The sequence below is a fragment of the Schistocerca serialis genome, chromosome 9 (assembly GCF_023864345.2).
Source record: "Schistocerca serialis cubense isolate TAMUIC-IGC-003099 chromosome 9, iqSchSeri2.2, whole genome shotgun sequence".
Classification (NCBI taxonomy): domain Eukaryota; kingdom Metazoa; phylum Arthropoda; class Insecta; order Orthoptera; family Acrididae; genus Schistocerca; species Schistocerca serialis.
In genome coordinates, this window is record NC_064646.1 from 259,711,509 (window position 1) to 259,736,526 (window position 25,018).

At 42.6% G+C, this 25,018-nt stretch overlaps 1 protein-coding gene across 1 annotated transcript in view; it reads right to left on the bottom strand.

The window, feature by feature from the left end:
* LOC126419046 (transient receptor potential channel pyrexia-like) overlaps positions 1-25,018 on the bottom strand; it is a 245,435-nt gene that overhangs the window by 118,803 nt on the left and 101,614 nt on the right. The window contains exon 4 of the mRNA XM_050086118.1: positions 13,936-14,123. Coding sequence (XP_049942075.1) covers positions 13,936-14,123 — 188 coding nt within the window. The remainder of the gene's footprint in view (positions 1-13,935; positions 14,124-25,018) is intronic.

Consider the following 25,018-nt stretch of genomic DNA (forward strand, 5'->3'; position numbering starts at 1 on the left):
ATTTGACCTAGTCAGATTAGGGCCTTTAGGCACACTCTTACACTGAATCTGCGTGTTACACGTGCAGTATATTAGTTTCTTAAGAAATGACAATAATTTTAGTATGTATAGAAACAAAATGGTATCAATAGAATTAAAAATATTTTGAATGTACAGGGTGGGGAAAAACTGTGACACGAAATTTTAACCCTGGATAGCTGATGCCCGTAGGAACCAGAATTACTGATGTTGTGTAGCTCGACAATGCACCATATTTAAACTACAGAAACTTGGCGCTACATGCTCTGATTGGCCGTGGGGTTGTCCTGTTGCCGTTCCTCGGTTGATGGGCAGAGCTATGGCTGTCGGTTCACACATACAAATGACCCTCGCCTCGTCACTGCCCCAACGTGATACGCGCCAGTGTCGAATAGGTCTTGCTGTTTGTCTACACCTCACATCAGAGGCATTCACACATAAGCTTCGCTTCAGAGCACACACATGTGACCTGTGATTTAGTCATACGGTAAGCATGGTGGCATAGTATTTCGCCCGCATCTCGTGGTCGTGCGGTAGCGTTCTCGCTTCCCACGCCCGGGTTCCCGGGTTCGATTCCCGGCGGGGTCAGGGATTTTCTCTGCCTCGTGATGGCTGGGTGTTGTGTGATGTCCTTAGGTTAGTTAGATTTAAGTAGTTCTAAGTTCTAGGGGACTGATGACCATAGATGTTAAGTTCCATAGTGCTCAGAGCCATTTTTTTGGCATAGTATTCGTTTGAAGAACAACGAGATATGATTTTTGTTTATGGACTAGCAGGCGGTAATGTGCATGAAGCTCGTCGGTTGTATGAGGAGCGGTACCCAGCAAGACGCCACCCACACCCACGAACGTTTACAGCATTCCACCAGTGATTTGGCGAAACAGGCTCGTTAGGGGGATATCGTGGTGATACTGGAAGATCTCTAACGGGATACTGCATTTGAAGAGACTGTTCTCGAGCACTTCAACGAAATACCTATGACAAGTACTCGAGCGGTTGGACACAACATGGCGGTTACTCATCGGGTAGTCTGGGAGGTTTTGAGGGATGACAGCCCACATCCATTTAGTTTCTACCTTGTCCAAGATCTAAATCCTGCAGCGGACTATGAACACAGGCTAGGGTTTTGCCGGTGGTTTCTGCGACGTGTTGAACGAGATCCCTACTTCCCTACCATTGTGTTGTTTACTGACGAGTACACCTTCCATTGGGATGGGCTTTACAACACTCGAAACGTTCATTACTGGGCATCCTCAGGTCACGTATGTCTACTGACACCAGGAACGATTTTCGCTCAACATTTGGGCAGGCATTGAGGGCGACCATCTGATTGGGCCAGTCCATCTACCTCCTCGACTTATTGGGGCAAATTACTTTAACTTTCGCAAGAAACTCTACCCAGCCTGCTGGAAGATGTTCCACTGGACATACGGGTATGCATGTGCTTGCAGTATGATGAGGCGCCCATACACAACAGTCATGCTGTGTGCAGATATTTAAATGAACTCTTCAACAGCCAGGTAGTGGCAGATGTGCTCATAGGACATGGTCCCGTGATCACCAGACCTCATGCCACCAGATTTTTTCCTGTGGGGATTCTTCAAAGTTCTATTTCACCCACCCAGACGCGAGCCACCTAGAAACGAAGAGGAATTAATGGATCGCATTCAGCATGCCACCATTCACATCAGGGTAATGCCAGGAATCTTTGAAAGAGTTCGTCAGAACACCGTTCGACGTTCCCAAGCTTGTGTCGCAGCAGTGAGTCACCATTTTGAGTACATGCCTTAAGTAAATAATGTCCTAGCTACAAAAAAGTCCGTTTTCAGGGTCAACACAATTTGTAAAAGACTATCTGTACGCAAACTAATAGCTGTTGATGGGTTTGTTCCTGGTACATCTCATCACGAAACTACAATGGATGTGTCGGGACCCTAGCGGATTCGCCCCCAGAATGGAAGGCTGGCGCACTACCACTGAGCATGCCGGCCACCTTGGATACATCGCGATCTCTGGCAGGCAAATCATTTGCGGTCATGCATTGTCCAGAGCATCCAACAGCAGGTCAATCCCGTGGTCAAATAGAGAACGTGGTGCCAAGTTTCCGTAGTTTAAAAATTGTGCATTGTCGACCTACACAACATTAGTAATTTTAGTTCCTACTAGCATCAGCCACCCAGGGTTAAAATTTCCTGACACAGTTTTTCTCCACCCTCCACGTAACGACGCCGTGAATAACAACAGAGTTCTAAATGCTTTAATACTAGTAGTAATACTATTACTATTACTGCCACTAATCATAATACACTGGTCTACAAAACTTAAGAATGGAAGTAACTTTCACTTGATGTATCACCACTAGGCAACATAACTCGATGAAACTTGGATTGTACATACAAAGAACTGCTACAGTATAGTACAGAAGGTAGCTGGAAGAAACATGAAGTGAGACGACCAAAAATGACACTTTTGTTCAAGAAAATAAGTGCACAGAAGTCACCACAAATCGTGATGGTCCCCTGGACATTACATAAGGCGTGACATGGTTCTTAATAGGGTGTGTAGTACCACAGATGGTAGTGCAAGCTCTGCAATCTGCTCCTATGCTGTCCACATGGTTGATAAGGAGTTGCTGTGCTTAAGCGTTCCCTTCCTCCTTTCCTCCACCAGCATGATTAGCAGCTGCTGGAGACCGTTGGTGCATATGGACATTATGCAATGCATCCCACCCGTGCTCGATGGGGCTTTAGTAGGGGGAACAGGCAGGCCATTCTATTCACCGAATATCAGTCCATAAGGTGCTCCATCTGTTCATTTGGATGCAGTCGTATACTTTCATTCATAAGAATGAGGTTGGAGCTGAAGGCACCCCTGAAAAGACGCATGTGGGGATGGCATACAGTGAAACAATAACATTGGCCGCTGAGTGTACTTGTTCAAAGATTTATAGGTCAGTATACCAACGCAAAATTACGCCTCCCATCACAAAAACTCCTCGACTACCAAAACAGTCACATTATACAATGCTTCTAGGTGCATTATGTGCTCCCATCTTTTCCTGTCAGACAAGATCTGCATCCAGCACTGCCAGGCATGATCGTTTTGGGGTCAAGGTGTTGTATATGGAATATCATATAATGTTGTATGGACAAATTGACCTCCAAATCTTGTGTCCTTTCATGGTGCATTTGGCCATGACATCATTTATGTGGATGATAATGTGCGACTGAAACGAACTGTGCAGTCATAGGAGCGCTTGGAACAAGAGGATACTCGGCGAATAGAGTGGGCTCCCCTTCCCTCTGATTTAACTCCCATCGATCGATTGAATCTCAATGTAAGCAAGTGTAATGTACTGCGAATACACAGAAAGAAATATCCTGTATCATTTAGCTAAAAGTAGCTGGTCAGCAACTGGAAGCAGTTAATTCCATAAATTATCTGGGAGTAGGCATTAGGGGTGATTTAAAATGGAATGACCATATGACATTAATCGTCGGTAAAGCAGATGCCAGAGTGAGATTCATTTGAAGAATCCTAAGAAAATGCAGTCCGAAAACAGAGGAAGTAGGTTACAGTAAACTTGTTCGCTCACTGCTTGAATTAGATGGGGTTGATAGAAGAGGTAGAGAAGATCCAACAGAGAGCAGCGCGCTTCGTTGCAGGATCATTTAGTAATCGCGAAAGCGTTACAGAGATGATAGATAAACTCCAGTGAAAGACTGCAAGAGAGACGCTCAGTAGCTCGGTAAGGGATTTTGTCGAAGTTTCGAGAACATACCTTCACCGAGGAGTCAAGCAATATATTGCTCCCTCCTACGTATATCTTACGAAGAGAACATGAGGATAAAAACAGAGAGATTAGAGCCCACACAGAGGCCTACCGACAATCTTTCTTTCCACGAACAATACGAGACTGGAATAGAAGGGAGAACCGATAGAGGTACTCAAGGACCCTCCGCCATGCACCGTCAGGTGGCTTGCGGAGTATGGATGTAGATGTAGATGTAGATCACATGTGAACTATGTTCTGGAGTCGTGTTTCAGCAAGTCCACATGCACAAACGGCAAGCAAGGAGTTGTCAACTGCGCTAGTGGAAGAATGGAACATCCTACCGAAAGAACTCTTTAACAAGCTCCTCATCAACCTTGTGGTCAGCATGGGAGTATACTGCAGAGCATGCATTCCTCTCTATGGTATTTACACGCCCTATCGAGAACCATGTTCCGCCTTTTGCGCTCTGTATGGGACCATGATGAATGATGTTGACTTCAGTATAATTACTTGAATAAAAGTAACATTTTCTCATTGGGTATTTCTTTCAGCTACCCTCTGTACATGGTCAAGTTGCACTGAGCTTCGTTACTTGGCATTAGTACATCATGCAAAGGTTACTTCCACCCTTAAGTTTTGTGCACCAGGATGTTTTAATTTCCCAAGTGGGAAGAAATAAAGTCCACAGTACAAAGTATAGCGGAGGATACCTTGAGAAAAAGAAGAGGATGAAGAAGAGAAAATGGATCCACGAGACATGCCAGAAGGCTGCTGGAAGGAGAAGGAAGGTAAGGGAGAAGTGACTGGCTGCAAGGGAGAATGAGCAGAAAAGAAAACATTTTCACAACATCAGAAAGGAGATGAAGCCAATCCTGAGAAGAGGATACATGTAACCAGATGCTTAGGACAAGCTGAGCAGGAAGCCACCACAAGAACTCAAGACAATTTTTACAGTGCATCAAAAACCAGAAATCTGGATTTTCATTCGAGATAAAAACAGCAAGGAAAGAATTGCAGAGAACTGAAGGGAATGCTCCTCAGAACTCTTGAATCCCCCAGCCCCAGATAAGATGCTACTTGCACAAACCAAGGAGAGAAGGAAAAATGAAAAAGAATGGGAAGCGACTAAAGAAGATATGAAGATGGCAATCAAAAGATTCAGAAACAACAAGGCTCATGGAAGGACAGAATAACAGGAGAATTAATCACTGAAGGCGGTAAGAGCTTCCAGTTACAGCTACATAAGCTGGTCAAGTTGATACAGATGGATGATACATTGACAGAAGAATGTAAATTGGCCATAATATGCCCGATATGTAAGCAGAGAAGCAAAACGCATCAGCTTCTTTGCTGAATGTAATCTACAAGGAAGTGTCTATCATTATATTCAGGAAATTACAGCTGTTCACAGAGAACAGTATACAGGAATACCAAGCTGGTTTAGACCAAATCGATCGACAATAGATCACATTTTCACGCTAAAACAATTGCTTGGAAACCACTGAGAATATGATGAAGACATTATAGTCTGTTAGTGGCTTTTGAATGTGCTTACATCATCCATAGCAATAGCCTATACAATACACAGAGGAACTTCAGAACGCCTGAGAAGTTAGTGAGACTGGTGCAAACCTGTATGGATGGGTCAAGCGCAGCAATGCGTTTCCGAGGAATCACCCCAAAATCTGTCAAGACTGAGACAGGTCCCAGACAAGAGGATGCTCTCATGTGGTCTGTTCAATGTCATCTTACAGAAAGTATTAAGGGAACGCAGGTAACAGGAATGGGCTGTAGAACAGATGGCTGGTAGTTTTAATTGTCACGCATATTCAGATAATACAGGACTGCTAAATGAATCAAACTATGAGTTGAATGAAATGTACAAGAAATGGTATAACGTTAATCAAGACAAAACGGAATTCATGCAATTTGGATGAAGACCAGAGCAGCACTAATGTCTTTAGATATATGGCATAGGCTCAAGAGATTTCGCCACTTAAAATATTTGGGCTCTCGCTTTAGCAGCAACAAGACATAGAAATCGAAGTCAAGGAGCGACTAGCGTTGGGAATGAAATGTATGTATTCCCTCAGAGAGAAGCTTAGCTCAAAATCTGTATCAGCGAATACTAAGATGAGAATATATAACACAGTGATATGCCCATCAATCACGTGTGGCTTAGAAACCTGGAGCATGACTAAACAAGAAAAGGAGAAACGGTTAACATTTGAAAAATGAGTAATGAGGAGGATATGGGGACCTGTCTTAGATAAAGGAGAATTTTGAAGGAGGAAGACTGAGGCGATATACCGCTTTATTCACGAGCCGACAATTCTACAGAAGCTGAAGAGAAGAATCTCATGAGCAGGCTATGTAGCCCATACACCAGAAGAAAGGTGGGTGAAAAAAGCACCTGCGGCGTAACTGAACACGAGACTCCCCATAGGACGATCAAAGCAGTGCTGGGTGGGGACAAGGGCCTGGCAGCCCTGTGGACTGAAGACTCCTGGAGTAATCAAGCGCAAAACAGGAATGGAAGCAGTTTGTGGAAGCAGCGCATGGACTGCAGGACCTGTGACGACTGAACATCTATGGGAGCAAGAACACAGATTAAATTGATTTTATCTGTAACAAAAGTCATCCCTAAAATTATCTCAGAGTATAATAAATCAGTAGTTTGCTGTATGATGTGGTGCCAAATGTTTTTCAGGAGACATAGGCTTTTGCCTACTAGGAAGCAGTGCCATTGCAGCATAATTAATTAAAACAGATACTCAGCAACAAGATAAAGTGCAGTACAAAACCTAAAAATAGATGGTGAAGTCTTCTTATGCAAATACTTAGTTTGCCAAAATCGCAATTGTTTGTGCAGCCATGCCTAGTCACGGCAAATTTGAAATGCCATTTTCAAACCACATTAGTACAACTTGTAGCGTCTATGATGACTATTACAGGTAAGCAATTTGTCATAATTGATTAAGGCAAAGGGACTACCTATAGTGGTCGTTGCGGACGCTACAGGTTGTACTAATGTGATTTGAAAATGGCAATACGAATTTGCTGAAAGTAGGCATCACTGAACAACAATTCGATTTGGCAAATAAATTTTTCGATTACAGGTCACCTCTTACAGGACTAACTACGTCAGGTAATGGGAAAACCTAAAAATTTGCAGTGGCTACCCTTGTTTTCCCATCCAAAAATAGGTGACTACTGAGCTTTCACACTTGTCTCAAACAAGATACATGACTTTGCATTTATCCCTTCAAAGCTTTAATCTACGTTCATACCAAATATTGAATTCATATTCTTGACACTGCTAAGAAGCGCGTGTATAAAATCCATTGTAAGTTTAAAAGGTATCTTCCAGTAATACTTACACAATAACGTTCAAAATCTGCAGAGCACTTATGGAGAAATTTTACGTCGCTGGCGACAAAGATACAGTTCTCCACGTCGGAATGCTGACTCCACAGATACTCCTACACTATGTGCTAGACCATATAGTTTCAATGTAGTGGCGGTGGATCTTTCTTGTGAGAGTCGAGAATGACCTGTCGACAGGAACAGTTGGGCGCGGGTTGGTGAGGACATTACTGGATGCTGGTCGCTTTTAGTGTATGACACTGCTATTAAAATTCCGAAAATTACGTGTGAACTTCGTTTGTATGGCGGACAGGAGGACAATCATTAAGATAGAATAACAGTGAATCGTTATGTTCAACTGAATAGACAAGAGTGGTTTCATGGGTACTATGGATGAAGATCGTATACCCGTAGTTCAAACTATGTACGAACAGAAAGATATGAGATTTAGAGAGACTATCAATAACAGACAAACTTTTTTCATGAGATTACGAAATGGGATAATGTACACTATGTGATCAAAAGTATCCGGACACCCCCAAAAACATACGTTTGTCATATTATGTGCATTTTGCTGCCACCTACTGCCAGGTACTCCATATCAGCGACCTCAGTAGTCATTAGACATCGTGAGAGAGAAGAATAGGGCGCTCTGCGGAACTCACGGACTTCGAACGTGGTCAGGTGATTGGGTGTCACTTGCGTCATACGTCTGAACGCGAGATTTCCACACTCCTAAACATCCCTCGCGTCCGATGTGATAGTGAAGTAGAAACGTGAAGGGACACTTACAGCACAAAACCGTACAGGCTGACCTAGTCTGTTGACTGACAGAGACCACCGACAGTTGAAGAGGGTCATAATGCGTAATAGGCAGACATCTATCCAGACCATCACACTGGAGTTCCAAACTGCATCAGGATCCACTGCAAGTACTGTGAAAGTTAGGTGGGAGGCGGGAAAACATGGATTTCATGGTCGAGCGGCTGCTCATAAGCCACAAATCACGGCAGTAAATGCCAAACCACGCTTCGCTTGGTGTAAGAAGCGTTAACATTGGACGACTGAATAGTGGAAAAACGTTTTGTGGAGTGGCGAATCACGGTACCCAATGTGGCGATCCGATGGCAGGGTGTGGGTATGGCGAATGCCCAGTGAACGTCATCTGCCAGCGTGTGTAGTGTCATGGAGGGGGTTTGCACCACTTGTTTTGCGTGGCAGTATTACAGCACAGGAATACATTGATGTTTTAAGCACCTTCTTGCTTCCAACTGTTGAAGAGTAATTAGGGGTTGGCGATTGCCTCTTTCAACACGATCGAGCACCTGTTCGTATTGCACGGCCTGTGGTGGAGTGGTTACACGACAGTAACATCCCAGTGATGCACAGAGTCCTGACCTGAATCCCACAGAACACCTTTGGGATGTTTCGAAACACTGACTTCGTGCCAGGCCTCACCGACCGACATCGATACCTCTCCTCAGTGCAGCACTCTGTGAAGAATGGGCTGCCATTCTCCAAGAAACCTTCCAGCAACTGGTTGAACGTTTGTCTGCGAGAGTGGAAGCTGTCATCAAGGCAAAGGGTGGGCCAACACCATATCGAATTCCAGTGTTATCGATGGAGGGCGCCACGAACTTATAAGTCAAGTTGTCCGGATACTTTTGATGACATAGTGTACATGCAGCTGTGCTTCGTAATTACTTATGTGACGCATGTTCATGTTGTGCACTGATACGCAGCAGTCTACTGCCAGACTGGCGGATCTCCTGTTCTAATCACAATGTGATTTATAAGAATTACTATCTGAGCTTAATTCCTGTGAGTTAGTAAAATAGTTAACTATTTTAATGAATGACATCAGTGACTACCAAAGTTAGCTGTTTGCCTCTATATTAATTCCTCCTCTTTACTGGAGGAAGTTTGAATGCTTGATCAACAGGGCCCGATGGGCCAGGTCAGTGACCCAGTGTTACAAAACGTCCTCCTGATGGCAGCGAAATGTCTTTCTGGAAGACAGCAAAAGCCACAGTGACCGTTAGAAGCAGGTACGGGCCTCATACTGTTTTCGCGTAATGCTTTGCACACTGAACGGCATGGTGCAATAGTTATTGTGGTGTGATGAAAAACTGCACTCGGGAGAGAGTAGTAGTTTTTATAAACAGGGCTAACCAAGATAAACAAACTTCGAAATAAGGGCGTTCAAATTAGCCTTCTCTAATGCTATGTGAGGGGCAATCAGTAATCGATAAACATCTTGGTGTGTCTTGAGAAGCAGCTGGTCTGCTTTGTGAACAAGTATTCTTTTCTATTTTAGCCAACTCTCTGTCACAACTTTGTGTGAGGTGGGAGACCTCTGGCCAAAAAGGCTGTAAGACGTCTCTATATTGACTAGCTTAAACAAATAGAGTATAGGAACTCAAGACGTCAGTTTTCGAGCAGTGTGTCTGTGGAACACAGACAGATGCTGAAATATCAAAGTGACTGAAGGTTGGAAGAGAAACTGTGAATTGGTAAGAACTGCAAGCCCAGGATGTAATAACTGATTAATGTTGCAAACATTTTGCGTGGATGGGTGGTTGTTGACATGCTAACAAATATATCATTGGCTAGTACTTTGCATCGCTGTTTTTGTTGGTGCACTAGAACTGTGCGGGCTTCCTGGAAGTAGAACGAGCTCATTTCTTGATAGAGAGACACTTCTCTTGAAGATGCAGCTGAGAAGACTTCAGTGCAAGATACAGAGGACACTTGGATTTGGAAGACAGAAGAGAACACTTGACAAAAGACTTCAGCTGCAGAGCATGGCACCCACTTCACATCATATATCTGAGAACTGAGTATGGCGAGAGATCACAGCAATGACGAGCAATCAACAAGCAGTGATCAAAAATTCAAGTGCGTTTAAGGGCACGCAGTTATAACAAGCCGCATTTCGGAATACAACATTGTCATAAGCGTCTACTGGTTCATTTCGAATCAAATGGAAATGTTAGTTCCATGTGTAGTTCATTCATTCTTCTGGCAGACGCAAGCAATCACTGTCCCATTAGCCTGAGTTATCCAGTCCTTGCGGAGGTATTCACGTATTAGATTTATATTAATCAATGTCAACAATTCCTAGTTATGTTTATCTCTACATTGCTTGGGGTCAGATAAACCTGTAATACACTACTGGCCATTAAAATTTCTACACTACGAATATGACGTGCTACAGACGTGAAATTTAACCGACAGGAAGAAGATGCTGTGATATGCAAATGATTAGCTTTTCAGAGCGTTCACAAAAGGTTGGCGCCGGTGGCGACACCTACAACGTGCTGACATGGGGAAAGTTTCCAACCGATTTCTCATACACAAACAGCGGTTGACCGGCGTTGTCTGGTGAAACGTTGTTGTGATGCCTCGTGTAAGGAGGAGAAATGCGTACCATCACGTTTCTGAATTTGATAAACGTCGGATTGCAGCCTATCGCGATTGCGGTTTATCGTATCGTGACATTGCTGCTTGCGTTGATCGAGATCCAATGACTGTTAGCAGAATATGGAATCAGTGGGTTCAGGAGGAATAATACGGAATGCTGTGCTGGATCCCAACGGACACGTATCAGTAGCAGTCGAGATGACAGGCATCTTATCCGCATGGCTGTAACGGATCGTGCAGCCACGCCTCGATCCCTGAGTCAACAGGCGGGGAAGTTTGCAAGACAACAACCATCTGCACGAACAGTTCGACGACGTTTGCAGCAGCATGGACTATCAGCTCGGAGACCGTGGCTGCGGCTACCCTTGACGCTGCATCACAGACAGGAGTGCCTGCGATGGTGTACTGAATGAGGAACCTGGGTGCATGAATGGCAAAACGTAATTTTTTCGGATGAATCCAGGTTCTGTTTACATCATCATGATGGTCGCATCCGTGTTTGGCGACATCGCGGTGAATGCACATTGGAAGCGTGTATTCGTCATCGCCATACTGGCGTATCACCTGCGTGGTGGTATGGGGTGCCATTGGTTACACATCTCCGCACACCTCTTGTTCGCATTGATGGCACTTTGAACAGTGGACGTTACATTTCAGATGTGTTACGACCCGTGGCTCTACCCTTCATTCGATCCCTGCGAAACTCTACATTTCTGCAGCATAATGCACGACGGCATGTTGCAGGTCCTGTACGGGCCTTTCTGGATACAGAAAATGTTCGACTGCTGCCTGGCAAGCACATTCTCCAGATCTCTCACCAACTGAAGAAGTCTCGTCAATGGTGGCCGAGCAACTGACTCGTCACAATACGACAGTCACTACTCTTCATGAACTGTGGTATAGTGTTGAAGCTACATGTACACGCCATCCAAGCTCTGTTTGACTCAATGCCCAGGCATATCAAGGCCGTTATTACGGCCAGAGGTGGTTGTTCTGGGTACTGATTTCTCGAGATCTATGCACCCAAATTGCGTGAAAATGTAATCACATGTCAGTTCTAAAATAATATATTTGTCCAATGAATACCCGTTTATCATCTGAATTTCTTCTTGGTGTAGCAATTTTAATGGCCAGTAGTGTAATTTGTTATAACTCACGTTTACTACAGCCACCCTTTCCGGTTAGTTACCTATTGTGCGAAACATTTTTCATTCAGTGCATGTGAACCCAATGGGTTGGGGGAATCTGACCATCAGCCAGTCCAATCGGTGCTGATTATCCTGACATCCACAGCGGTATATTGAAGGCTAAGCCATATCCTCACATAAATAATTGGCGATGCCTGCCAGGATTTTGTTTACATCGGACCTTCCAACCCTTAGAACATACACCAAAAAATTTATAACCATGCACAGAGAATGAGTAGGTTGGAGGATGTGGCACTTTTAGTTACGGACAGTGTGCATAATTTAACCTCCAATAAGACAACTGTAAACAGTGCCGAAGAAGCTCGTGCTTACTTACATTTGACGAGGCAAATCTTAGGAGATTTGACACAGAGCATAGCGACTCGTTAGAGGATTTGGCATTAGGCACTGACAGTGTTCAGAATTCACTCTGTCACAGAGTAGATGCAGGTACTATCGAAGATTGGTGGACGTTGGATTGAACGCTGTAATGGCATTAGCTGATAAATTCTGTGGCAACATCTTTGATGGTGGTGGTCAGAAACACAATGTGGCTTCACATCAAGTAACGGCTACAATACGAGGAAGCTTTCCAGACAACCAGAAAGTTCGCATATAATCGACGAGGAACAGTTTGTGGTAACCGATCATGTTCCTGATGTGGTAGATCAGGAGACATTGAAAATTCATTGTGGAGAACTTGTAGTAACAAATATCAAAGATTTCTTTCCACTCAACAGAAACACAGCTATCAGTGGCAGGGTGGAATGATCCGGTGGAGCAGTATCGATTCTTGGTACGGTATGTAATTTCTGGTAAGAATTCGAAAATGAGAGCAACTTCCGGAGAGGACCAAAGGAGCAAGAGGAAGACTTCGTGGGGACAGGTGGCGAGCTTTCGTGTAGAGAGGCCTGACTAATTGTTCATAGAAGTAATTAACTGACAGTTGGAAGCGAGTGAGACTAAAGCAAAACTGATATTGAGGACTTTGGACAGGATTATGACTTCTTGTAAACAGCTTAATGATACCTGTTTGTTATTTATTATTTCTATGTTACATGTAAGAGGTAGTTTTTAGTTATTTTATTGGTGAAAGAGAGTGGTTGCCCACAGTAATGTGAGAAAAATGCTTAACCCTCCAGTATACGAGCAAGGAGAGTTCTACAGCTACATGATTACTCTGCAATTCGCGATTGAGTGCCTTGCAGATGGTTCATCAAATCACCTTCTATACATTTTTTTTTTTTTTTACCGTTCCTCAAAACGAACACATAAATCTTTCCGAGCGAGCTTTGATTTCTCCTGTTTTATTATGATAATCATGTAGGTGGGCGTCAATGAAATATTTTCACACTCTGAGGGCAAAGTTGGTGACGGAAACTTCATGAGAAGAGCCTGCCGCAAGAAAAACGCCTTTGTCTTCATGATTGCCATCTCAATTCGTGTATCATATCCATGACACTCTTCCCCCTACTCGCAACTTTCAAAGACCGACACAAATTTAATAAGGATTAAATAGAAACTGGCATTAACATCTGTTTCTAAGTATACCTCACTCCATACCACCTCTTTTAACTTACTATTAAAACACTGAATCCTGTTCTCATTAATAAACCTCACTGGTTTGTATGAACCAGTCTCCAGACTGTAAGTTGCCATATTTGTTTATTTCCATTAATTGTTCATCACAATCAGATAGTTCATTAAGAAGTGGTGCACATTAAATCTTTCAGCCTGAGCAATGTCTGTTAAAACGTTATCAGTCAGTAGCCTACAATCCTGCTGCACACGAGTTAGAAAACTGACTAGTCTAATTAGTCTGAAATACCCTAATAAAATCTCTAATTTATTATTCCTGTCACTGTCTTTTAACAAATCTACGTAGAAATCCTCACAAATTATTACTCAAGAAATATTTTCTTTTTAACTGTGAACTTTTTGAAAGACATTTGAGAATCCTTCAAAAGAAATATTTTAAAAATTAGAGTAAGACAGCTTATATAGTCCAATCTCACCCCTGGTTTGCCACTTAAACAACGTGTAACGAAGGCAGAATGTGTGCTGTGCTCGTCAGTCGGACCTTTATTTCTCATACCGTCGCTCGCACCACAGTGATCACACGACGCGGTCTTCGTTCTTCCCAGACCACTGCAGACGGAGACTGACCTGCAGCGCAGTGATGCGGACGGGCCCCATGCGGGCCGTGGCGAGGTGTGGGTGGCTGTCCAAGATGGCGCCCACGGCGGCCGCGTCGCCAGCCCCCAGCGCCTTCAGCAGCTCGTCGGCGCCCTCGAAGAAGTCGCCGCTCATCTGGCGTGACACCGTCACGTCCGGCGGGTACGCGTGTCGACTGTCTGCGCACAGGCCAAGCACATGCTGCCAGCTAACACACCTTAGGTCTTACAAGGGAAACTCCCCATCGCAGCCCCCTCATATTAGTGGTAAGAGGGCCCAGTCGACAGCCCGCCAAAAACTGAACACAGATCAAGCATGAAAACAGGGAGAAGGAGTACTGCACTGTGAGAAAAAAAAGCGAAGTAGAAACAGTGAACGGCACAATCTCAAGGTGTGCAACATCAAGCGAATTGTAGGAATCACGGCGTCGTGGTTGTGTGGTCATGGTATCGGACTTCAAAGCGGGAGACGCATGTACAAATCTCCTTGGTGTCTCTTTTTTTTTCACAAAATTATTAACCTTCCGCTCGGCCACTGACGTGCGTGTTCTCCCTCTGTATTCTTGGAAATTGTCATACTCAATGTTGGTTATAAAATATGAGTCATATGGTAAGAATACGAATATATAACCGTCACAAGTTAATGTGATGAAAAGTGAGAGTAGGCGAGTATAGACCCCTCGCAGAAATTAAAAAAGCAAATACTTGGATATGAACTATGTTACAAGAAAGCAATTCAAGAGTCAAAAGTTCCAAAACGGAACTTGTTGATCAGCGACTCCACAGAGTACTGTGTGCAAATGTGTGTGTGAAATCTTATGGGACTTAACTGCTAAGGTCATCACTCCCTAAGCTTACACACTACATAACCTAAATTATCCTAAGGACAAACACACACACCCATGCCCGAGGGAGGACTCGAACCTCCGCCGGGAGCAGCCACACAGTCCATGACTGCAGGGCCTTAGATCCCTCGGCTAATCCCGCCCAGCTGCTGTATGCACAATGACCATACAATAAGTAAAAGTACAAAGAAGGTTAGCGTTGGCCGTAATTTTGATGATTTATTGACAGCGAAATCGATTTTAGATCACATAATGATCATCTTCAGTGCTGGAAGTTAAAAATTTCACATAGCAATCAGTGTATAAGAAACAAAAGACCGCAAATACACCCGAGTATAAGACAACTGTTGGCAATAATATACCTTTATCGTACAAATTAAAGCCCGTAGGCACTGGTGTCTAGTTATTAGTACTAACAGACGCTATGAAACGATCACAATAACTGAAGCCGCTGTTTACATTCACCTATAATGCAGACCTCGGTGTGACAGGGGCTTGGAACGCCCTCTATGTGACGTGTGTCACGTGAAGACTTAACATTACTTTATTTGGCAAGAGATTACCACAAAACACCAAATGTACACTTGCAAATCATTAACTGAATATTTCAAATTTAAAATTGAACATTAAAAACGCGTAGCAAAAAGGAAGGGGGAAATGCGCATCTTGCCAACATACACTGGCGTGTTATTTCCAAAACAACTAAAAAAAAAAGAAAGAATAAAAATCTACAGGTAAAATTATAAGGTGTCACATTACAGGACTTGTAAAAAAGAAAAATATACAAATAACATGACATAAAATTTAACATAATTGGTTGTAGCACAGTAACCGCCATCTGGCGTGGGAAGTCAGAGGTACAAAGTGCTTAATTTACGTAAAATTTTATGTTGAAACCAAGAAGTCAAATACATTAATAGTGGTAATTGTACAACATATGTCACGATTTAACAGGTCAAAATGTCATGAAAAACATTATGTGTCTGACACCAGTTGACAGAGGCTTGTACTTTTAGCACTGGTTCTGTAATAACCTCTGTCAACTGGTGGTCAGGTTACATAACTGACAGTCATAATAGACCCTTAACAAAATCCATGTACACTACGCATTAAGCGTTCAGTTATAATAATGTATATGTTTTCCCTATAGACAAGAAATTTAAATCCTCATCACTTTCAGGTGATTATATCATGTTGCTAGTATGTCACTATGTTTTAATTGCTTTAGTAAGTAATTGCGGAAAAATGTGTGTAATCAGGTTCTAATTTGTCTACAATGCGATATATATTTTGGGAATAATTTGTACTGTTACCTTTCCTAAGTTATGACGTTCTTTCTGGATGTACGATATATATTACTAGTTATCCACACCTTGCATTTTACATTAATTGTTATGGCCTACTTTTGATATATGGCTATTTTCAAAATCTGCTTTTATATTATGAGGGGTCCCACTGCTGCTATAAGACATTTAAATCTCCTTCATATGAGTACCCAAAACCGTTTGCTTGACAGTTGTGTTGTATCAACTGTAAATGTGTGTGTGATGGGTTCTGACCCAGTGCTTGTGCAAAAGTGTATAACCAGACTGCGATATATTTTTTTGGGTCCAAGCCTTTATACACTCCTGGAAATGGAAAAAAGAACACATTGACACCGGTGTGTCAGACCCACCATACTTGCTCCGGACACTGCGAGAGGGCTGTACAAGCAATGATCACACGCACGGCACAGCGGACACACCAGGAACCGCGGTGTTGGCCGTCGAATGGCACTAGCTGCGCAGCATTTGTGCACCGCCGCCGTCAGTGTCAGCCAGTTTGCCGTCGCATACGGAGCTCCATCGCAGTCTTTAACACTGGTAGCATGCCGCGACAGCGTGGACGTGAACCGTATGTGCAGTTGACGGACTTTGAGCGAGGGCATATAGTGGGCATGCGGGAGGCCGGGTGGACGTACCGCCGAATTGCTCAACACGTGGGGCGTGAGGCCTCCACAGTACATCGATGTTGTCGCCAGTGGTCGGCGGAAGGTGCACGTGCCCGTCGACCTGGGACCGGACTGCAGCGACTCACGGATGTACGCCAAGACCGTAGGATCCTACGCAGTGCCGTAGGGGACCGCACCGCCACTTCCCAGCAAATTAGGGACACTGTTGCTCCTGGGGTATCGGCGAGGACCATTCGCAACCGTCTCCATGAAGCTGGGCTACGGTCCCGCACACCGTTAGGCCGTCTTCCGCTCACGCCCCAACATCGTGCAGTCCGCCTCCAGTGGTGTCGCGACAGGCGTGAATGGAGGGACGAATGGAGACGTGTCGTCTTCAGCGATGAGAGTCGCTTCTGCCTTGGTGCCAATGATGGTCGTATGCGTGTTTGGCGCCGTGCAGGTGAGCGCCACAATCAGGACTGCATACGACCGAGGCACACAGGGCCAACACCCAGCATCATGGTGTGGGGAGCGATCTCCTACACTGGCCGTACACCACTGGTGATCGTCGAGGGGACACTGAATAGTGCACGGTACATCCAAACCGTCATCGAACCCATCGTTCTACCATTCCTAGACCGGCAAGGGAACTTGCTGTTCCAACAGGACAATGCACGTCCGCATGTATCCCATGCCACCCAACGTGCTCTAGAAGGTGTAAGTCAACTACCCTGGCCAGCAAGATCTCCGGATCTGTCCCCATTGAGCATGTTTGGGACTGGATGAAGCGTCGTCTCACGCGGTCTGCACGTCCAGCACGAACGCTGGTCCAACTGAGGCGCCAGGTGGAAATGGCATGGCAAGCCGTTCCACAGGACTACATCCAGCATCTCTACGATCGTCTCCATGGGAGAATAGTAGCCCGCATTGCTGCGAAAGGTGGATATACACTGTACTAGTGCCGACATTGTGCATGCTCTGTTGCCTGTGTCTATGTGCCTGTGGTTCTGTCAGTGTGATCATGTGATGTATCTGACCCCAGGACTGTGTCAATAAAGTTTCCCCTTCCTGGGACAATGAATTCACGGTGTTCTTATTTCAATTTCCAGGAGTGTACTTTAATGAGAACACTGTTTCCTTATACCCAAGTTCAGTTTGTATCATATGAGGAAATTTTTTCTATAAATAATAGGTACGGTAGTGGAGGTTTCTACTAGGCTAGCATATTTCGTACACTTCTGCCTCTAGCCAACATATCACTAACTCTTTGCAATTTGTAACCGTAATTCTTACTCATGAGTCCGCTAAACGATATCTGCATCCACAATGTGCTCTTAAATCATTCTGATTTTCATAATTACGATGATTTTTGTAATTAAGCCTCAAATTTGTTATAATGTGTTAACATGTCCCAATGAGACGAGTGCGATGTGTGTATCATCATGTTGTTCAATACGATAAAAAATTGTTAGTCTGCACCCTAAAAAAATTTTATAACTCACAAAAACATGACGTTTTGACCTGTTAAATCGTGACATATATTGTACAATTACCACTATTTATGTATTTGACTTCTTGGTTTCAATGTAATATTTTATGTAAATTAAGAACTTTGTACCTCTGACTTCCCATGCCAGATGGCGGTTACTGTGCAACAACAAATTATGTTATATTTGATGTCATGTTATTTGTATACTTTTCTTTTTTACAATTCCTGTAATACGACACCTTATAATTTTACCTGTGTATTTTTATTCTTCAAAGTTTTTTAAGTTATTTTGAAAATGTACAATTTTAAACTTGAAATATTCAGTTAATGATTTGGAAGTGCACATTTGGTATTTTGTGGTAATCTCTTGCCAAATAAAGTAATGTTAAGCGTTCACGTGAGACACGTCATATAGAGGGCGTTCCAAGCCCCTCTCACACCGAGGTCTGCTGTATAGGTGAATGTAAACAGCGGCTTCAGTTATTGTGATCGTTTCATAGCGTCTGTTAGTGCTAATAACTAGACACCAGTGCCTACGAGCTTTAATTTGTACGCTAAAGGTATGTTCTTGCCAACAGCTGGTTTATATTCGGGTGTATTTGTGGTCTTTTGTTTCTTATTCACTGATCGCTATGTGACATTTTTAACTTCCAGCACTGAAGATGATCATTATGTGATCTAAAATCGATTTCGCTGTCAATAAATCATCAAAATTATGACCAACGCTGACCTTTCCTCTAATTTAATATGCTACTTGTGTAGAATAAACAGGAGGTACATACGTTTGTAAGCCCCTTCCTCTCACTTCGCTGTTGCAAACGGACGTTGCACCACGACACAGGCACAAATTTGAATACAGCGAACAGATACGTCAATGACCTGACGGACAGTTCATCATTTTATGTAAAAAATTGGGCAGGAGGGAGATTCGAGCACGGTCCTCCAGCTTTACCGTCCAATACCGTGACCACACAACCACGACGCTGTCGCTATTCACGTTCGCTCGATGTTGCACATCTTGGGTTCTTTTTTCACAGTTCAGTACAGCTTCTTCCTGTTTTTATGCTTCATCTGTATACAGTTCTTGACGGAATATCCACTGCGCCATCTTACCACTAAATCTAAAGACGTTGCAATGGGGAGTTGTTAGCATAGCCGCCATCACACAAGGACTGTCACGTGAATTCGATATAACAACACCACATTTTAATAACACTTTAATTAGACCTCAAACTTTAACATTAGACTATTTTTCTTGGTTTCACACATTTCTTTCTTACTGTAGTTCTATCCACGAAGGATGACGTGTAGCGCAGGCCGAGCTCCAGACGGGGATTGCATTGTTGCCGGTTCCAGGCGACAGCTGCGGTACGCACATACACGTGCTTTGCGCTTAAAGAAAGAATGTATCCTGCGAATTGTGTCTCTCGCCTGCTTATGTAGAATTTGTCACTTCCACTACCATCAGTGATGACAACTCGTAATATGTGGATTAAAAATTCATTAAATAATTCACTACAATCACGTTTAATGTTCCCATTGGCTAGGACATTCACAGCAGATGCCTCAGGACATTACTGAACCCTTATTGGTTGTCGCAGAGTGCGTGACGTAGATGCGAAGAACAACCATAAACTCGACTGTCATCGCTCCTGACTCCAACCCTAAGAGCAATGGTAACTCATTGTTCCTGCAAGGGACGCAAATCCAAGTAAACTGTCTCACTAAAAAAAGTGAAGAACAAAATCGAGTCAGATTTATAAAGAACTGTCTGACCATGATGTGTTCCGGCGGGAAGCTTCCCGTGTCTTTGTGCTTCATGTCTTTTTCAATATATTTGCTCTTACTACCATCTGAAATTTATTTCAGAAATCGGATAGTCGTACTTCTCTATCATTCGTACTTTCTAGACGATATATCATCCCATTACGAACTCTTCTATTCTTTCACCTACAACTGCGTTCCAGTTCAGCGTGACTATTAGATTTTCATCTCCCTTTACATACTGAACTAGTCGGCATGCATACCCGAACTATCGCTGTTGGTGTTGGATTGCTGTCGATTCTGATGAGAACAACCCCTTCACTGAACTGTTCACAGCAACCTACTCTCTCCGCTACTCTCCCATTCATAACGAATCCTACTCCCTTCATACCATTTTCTGCTGCAACTGATATCACCCTTTACTCATCCGACCATAAATCTTTGTCTTCTTTCCATGTCACGTCACTGACCCCAGCTATAGCTACATTGCGTCTTATTATTTCCCTCTGCAGATTTTCTAGCTTCCCTATCATGTTCAACCTTCTGACATTCGACGGCCCAGTTCGTAGAACGTTACGCTTTCCTTGGTTATTCAATCTTCTCGTGGTCATCTCCCTCTTGGCCGCAGATCGGAATGGAGGACTAATCCGTAAACTTTTACCAATGGAGAGATCGTCTTGGTTACACACTGTGTGTCTTTAATTCAGTGGTTTCCATTTCCTTCTGCATCCTCATGAAGTTGATCATTGCTGATTCTTCCACCTTTTAGGGTCAGTTTCCCATCCCAAGGGTAACAGAGTGCCATCAACATCTGCCCGCTCCTTCACCATCTTTGACTAGGCCGTTAGCAGAACGAGGGTGCCCTCTTATCCCCGATGTCGTCAGCCGTCTTTGCTGATGATTTTTATTCAGAATTCAACCCTCACATGGCATCAGCTCTGGAAAAACATATTGTGTGCCTGGGATCTTTTTTGACTCTAAAGTAATTCAAGCGACTTTATGCTGATAAAATTTGAACTATGTCCACAAAAGTAATTATAATTTATTGAGAAACACATGCACATTGTTGATATTACAACTCCATAGTTTCTTAATATAATTAAGTTACATATAAATTGTAATTATTTACTACATCTGTTTGAAATATCAAAACATATTTTATTTTGTTTGTTTGGTTCCAAAAATTATTTTAACACAAAATATCTATAACCCACACACTAAGTAACAATACTGTAATTTATTATCATTATGTGTAATATCACTTACATGGGATTTTATTAGAAATACACTCCATGACATATGATGAGCAATCATTACACAACACACTTATCAAACATGTTATTTGCAAACAAACTTGTGACACCCATCACATTGTTGATTCACTTTCTTGTCCTTTGACGTTGGGCAGGAATCTCACCATTTTCTTTTCAGATTTGGAACATCAGCTTCCTGGTTATGGTGTTGTTTTTCCTTTAGAAGATCCTTGAAGCCTGAAGATATTATTGCTGAATGAACACATTGTGTTCTGCAGTGGGGCGACAGGATTCGTCGTTCAATATGATGTTTGACTAGTTCCTTTCCTAGTTCTGAGAGGCGTTCTCTTCTTGCATGTTTACTTCTCGTATCATGTAAAAATTTACAATTCAGAACGTAAGCATTGAGACAAGCAAAATCTAGTATATCAAAAAATAGAGCAAGTGGCCACGTTTGACTGAATAATGTCTAGCCATCTTATCAACTGTATCAACTCCTGACCTTGTTGAGTTGTAGAACATTATTATTTCAGGTTTTTTGTGTCCATGTTCACTTACATCAAATGTTTGTTGTTGAGTAGACAGCAAAACGATTGGTTTATTTTGTGTAGGAACATACGAATGTAAAACAGTATTCTGTGCATACCCATTAGTGGTCGATAATGGATGCCTCTGTTTTGATGGTAACATTTCTTTCAGTATCTCTTTTCGGTTGGCCCAAAGAGTTCCCACTAGTATCAATTTATTAGCAAGAAGCTCTTGTCCCAAAGCAATTCCTTCAGATGATCAACTAAATCATGTACCATTCGTTTCCCTTGATTTATTTCCCTTCCTTCAGCAGATTTCCCCGTATACAATTGTGCATTTATGACATAATTGGTCTATCTACAGCAGCCCACACTTTTATCCTATACTTTTCTGGTTTCGAAGGAATGTGCACCTTGAATGGACACCGTCCCCTGAAAGTACACAGATGCTCATCAACTGTAATATAAGGTCCAGGGACGTGAGACGAAATGCATGTATCAACGAACAATTCAAACGCAGCCCTTAATAGGTTCAACTTTTGATCCAGAAATAGCTTTTCTTTCTTCCCTTGTAATTTTATCATCGAACTGGAGGCGCATCAAAATATCACGAAATCTTGTTAAGCTCATACTGGCTCGAAAAATAGGTAAGCCATACTCTTCTGGCCAAAATCCACTCACAGGTTTCCCACGTGGCTTATGCAAACCAGCTATTATTAGTAGACCTAAGAATGCCTGAAGCTCTGTGGAATCGATTTCAATCCAGCATTCAAGAGTTGGGCACAGAATTTTACTAACTTTTGCACGTTACTGGTATATATTACTATACACTCTGCATGTGATTGGTGGTAACATGTCTGAAATAAACTGCCAGCCCTTGACTGTAATTGTGGTCTAAGTTGACGTGGAATATGCGCAGTTTCACGTATTACATTCCTTGCAACCTGCTTACGCATATCTGTCCACTTCTAGACACAAAAGTAGATGCACTCGTTACCTGAATACCATTATCATGTTCTTTACAGTCACTCATATTCACTTCATCTCCAACCTGTATATTTTCCTCTATCATATCTCCATTAGCATCACTGTCATCCTCGTTTCCAAAAATTGATTCGTTATCACTATCACTGTCCTGTTAATCTACCAAAACCTGCTCGAGACTGTAGTCCCTTGCAAAACGTATATCACCATCCATGACGAGTAAACTATAACAGCACACCTTTCTTCCACAGAACTCAATTCTAAACTGTGAATTTGTCGTAACAATGCACATGAATGTGTTTTCTATTCATTGTTTCCAAAAATGTACAAAAGAATGTCGGTTTATAAGGTGCATTGTTGCCAAGATTTATTTTCGTAACAAACTTATATATAACACTGAAAATCACATATTGGATACCTGATGTATTTTCTTACCCCTCTGCAAAAATTCCAAATTGTTGTACCACAAACTGTGATATAATCGTAAATATTTTACCCAGTTATAATAAAATGTCCATGAACAGCATATCTGGCGGATGAGTAGTCTACACCCACATTAAAACTGTTTATCTGTAGTTAAATGGGTCTTGGGGTCTAAAAAACCCCAGGCATCAAGCGAGGGACAAGCAGCAGCTGGGTTCCAGCTCAGGACCAATGACATTTTGATAATTAGTGAAAGACGCTACACCTACACTACTGGTACCATATTTTATGTTATAACGATGTGGAACGAGTCAGTCGACAGGACTGTATACATATTAGTCAAAGTGGACGGCTACATACTGACCATTGACAAGCTTTACAAGCTGTCGTTATAGTTGTTTTTGCTGTTGTTGTTGTTGTGGTCCTCAGTCCAGGGAATAGTTTGGTGCAACTCTCTGTGCTACTCCATGCTGTGCAAGCTTCTTCATTTCCGAATAACTACTGCAACTTACATCATTCTAAATATGCTTTTCTACTCATTTCTTTGTCTCCCTATATGATTTTTTCCAGCTCCGTCTCCTCCGTTCGCCCTCACCGCCCCCCCCCCTCCCCCCCCCCCCACACGCACACTTCCCTCTAACACAAAACTGGTGATCCCCTGATATCTCAGAATGTGTCCTATTAAAAGAGCCCTTCTTGTAGTCTGTTTTGGCCACATATTTCTTTTCTCCCCAATTCTGTTCAGTACACTCTTAGTCCATGTTTCACTTCCATACATGACTACACTCCATACAAACCCTTTCAGCGAAGACTTCTATCAGTTTAGACACATATGTTTCAAGGAAATTGAGACTCCATCGGATCAACTTAAATCTATATTTTAGATTGGACTGTGAAAAAATTGGACTACGTACAAATCTGGACTTTATATGGGCGCTGATGACTGCGCAGTTGAGTGCCCCACAAACCAAACATCATCATCATTAAATCTATATTTGATGTTAACAGATTTCTCTTATTCAGGAGCAATTTTCCTGCCGTTCCTAGTCTACATTTTATATCCTTTACTTCGGCCATTATCAGTTATTTTGCTGCAAAAACAGAAAAACTCATCTACTACATTAGTATCTCGTTACATAATCTAATTCCATCAGCGTCACCTGACTCAATTTGACTACATTCCATTATCCTTGTTTTGTTTCTTTCAAGACACTGTCCACTCTGCTCAACTACTCTCAAAGCCCTTTACTGTCTCTGACGGAATTACAATGTCATCGGCAAACCTCAAGATCTGTAATTCTTCTCCCTGAACTTTAATTCCGATTCCAGATTTTTCTTTGATTTCCGTTACCTATTGCTCAATCTACAAACTGAATAACGTCGGGAATAGGCTGCAACCCTGTCTCACTCCCTCCTCAACCACAGTATTTACAAGTTACCATCTTTTAAATGAAACTTAGTGTATGGAATGGGAGGAGTTCTCCACAAGAAGATTAGTCTACTCAAATTGTTATGAATTATTTATGATTAATTTCACTAGCGAATATAAATACTGTGACAGTGCTGATAAAATACCTAGCTCTGAGAGCAGGTATCTACAAGGTCACTCTGGTGGACGCCACGTTTTATTCTAAATGTTCGTTTTTGTGCAATCAATATTTTCTATCTAAGTGATGAGTTACAGCAGATACTAATCCGTGTTATTGAGTAGAAATTTGCAGAGTACGTTACAAGGTTGATTCGTTTGTTTCAAAGACTAGCAATCATGCGAGGAGCAAAAGTATCTGAAGTTAATTGTTTGGCCAGTTCAGAAATATGTTTCTTCCAGTTCAGTCTTTCCTCAGTATGTTCACTCAAAAA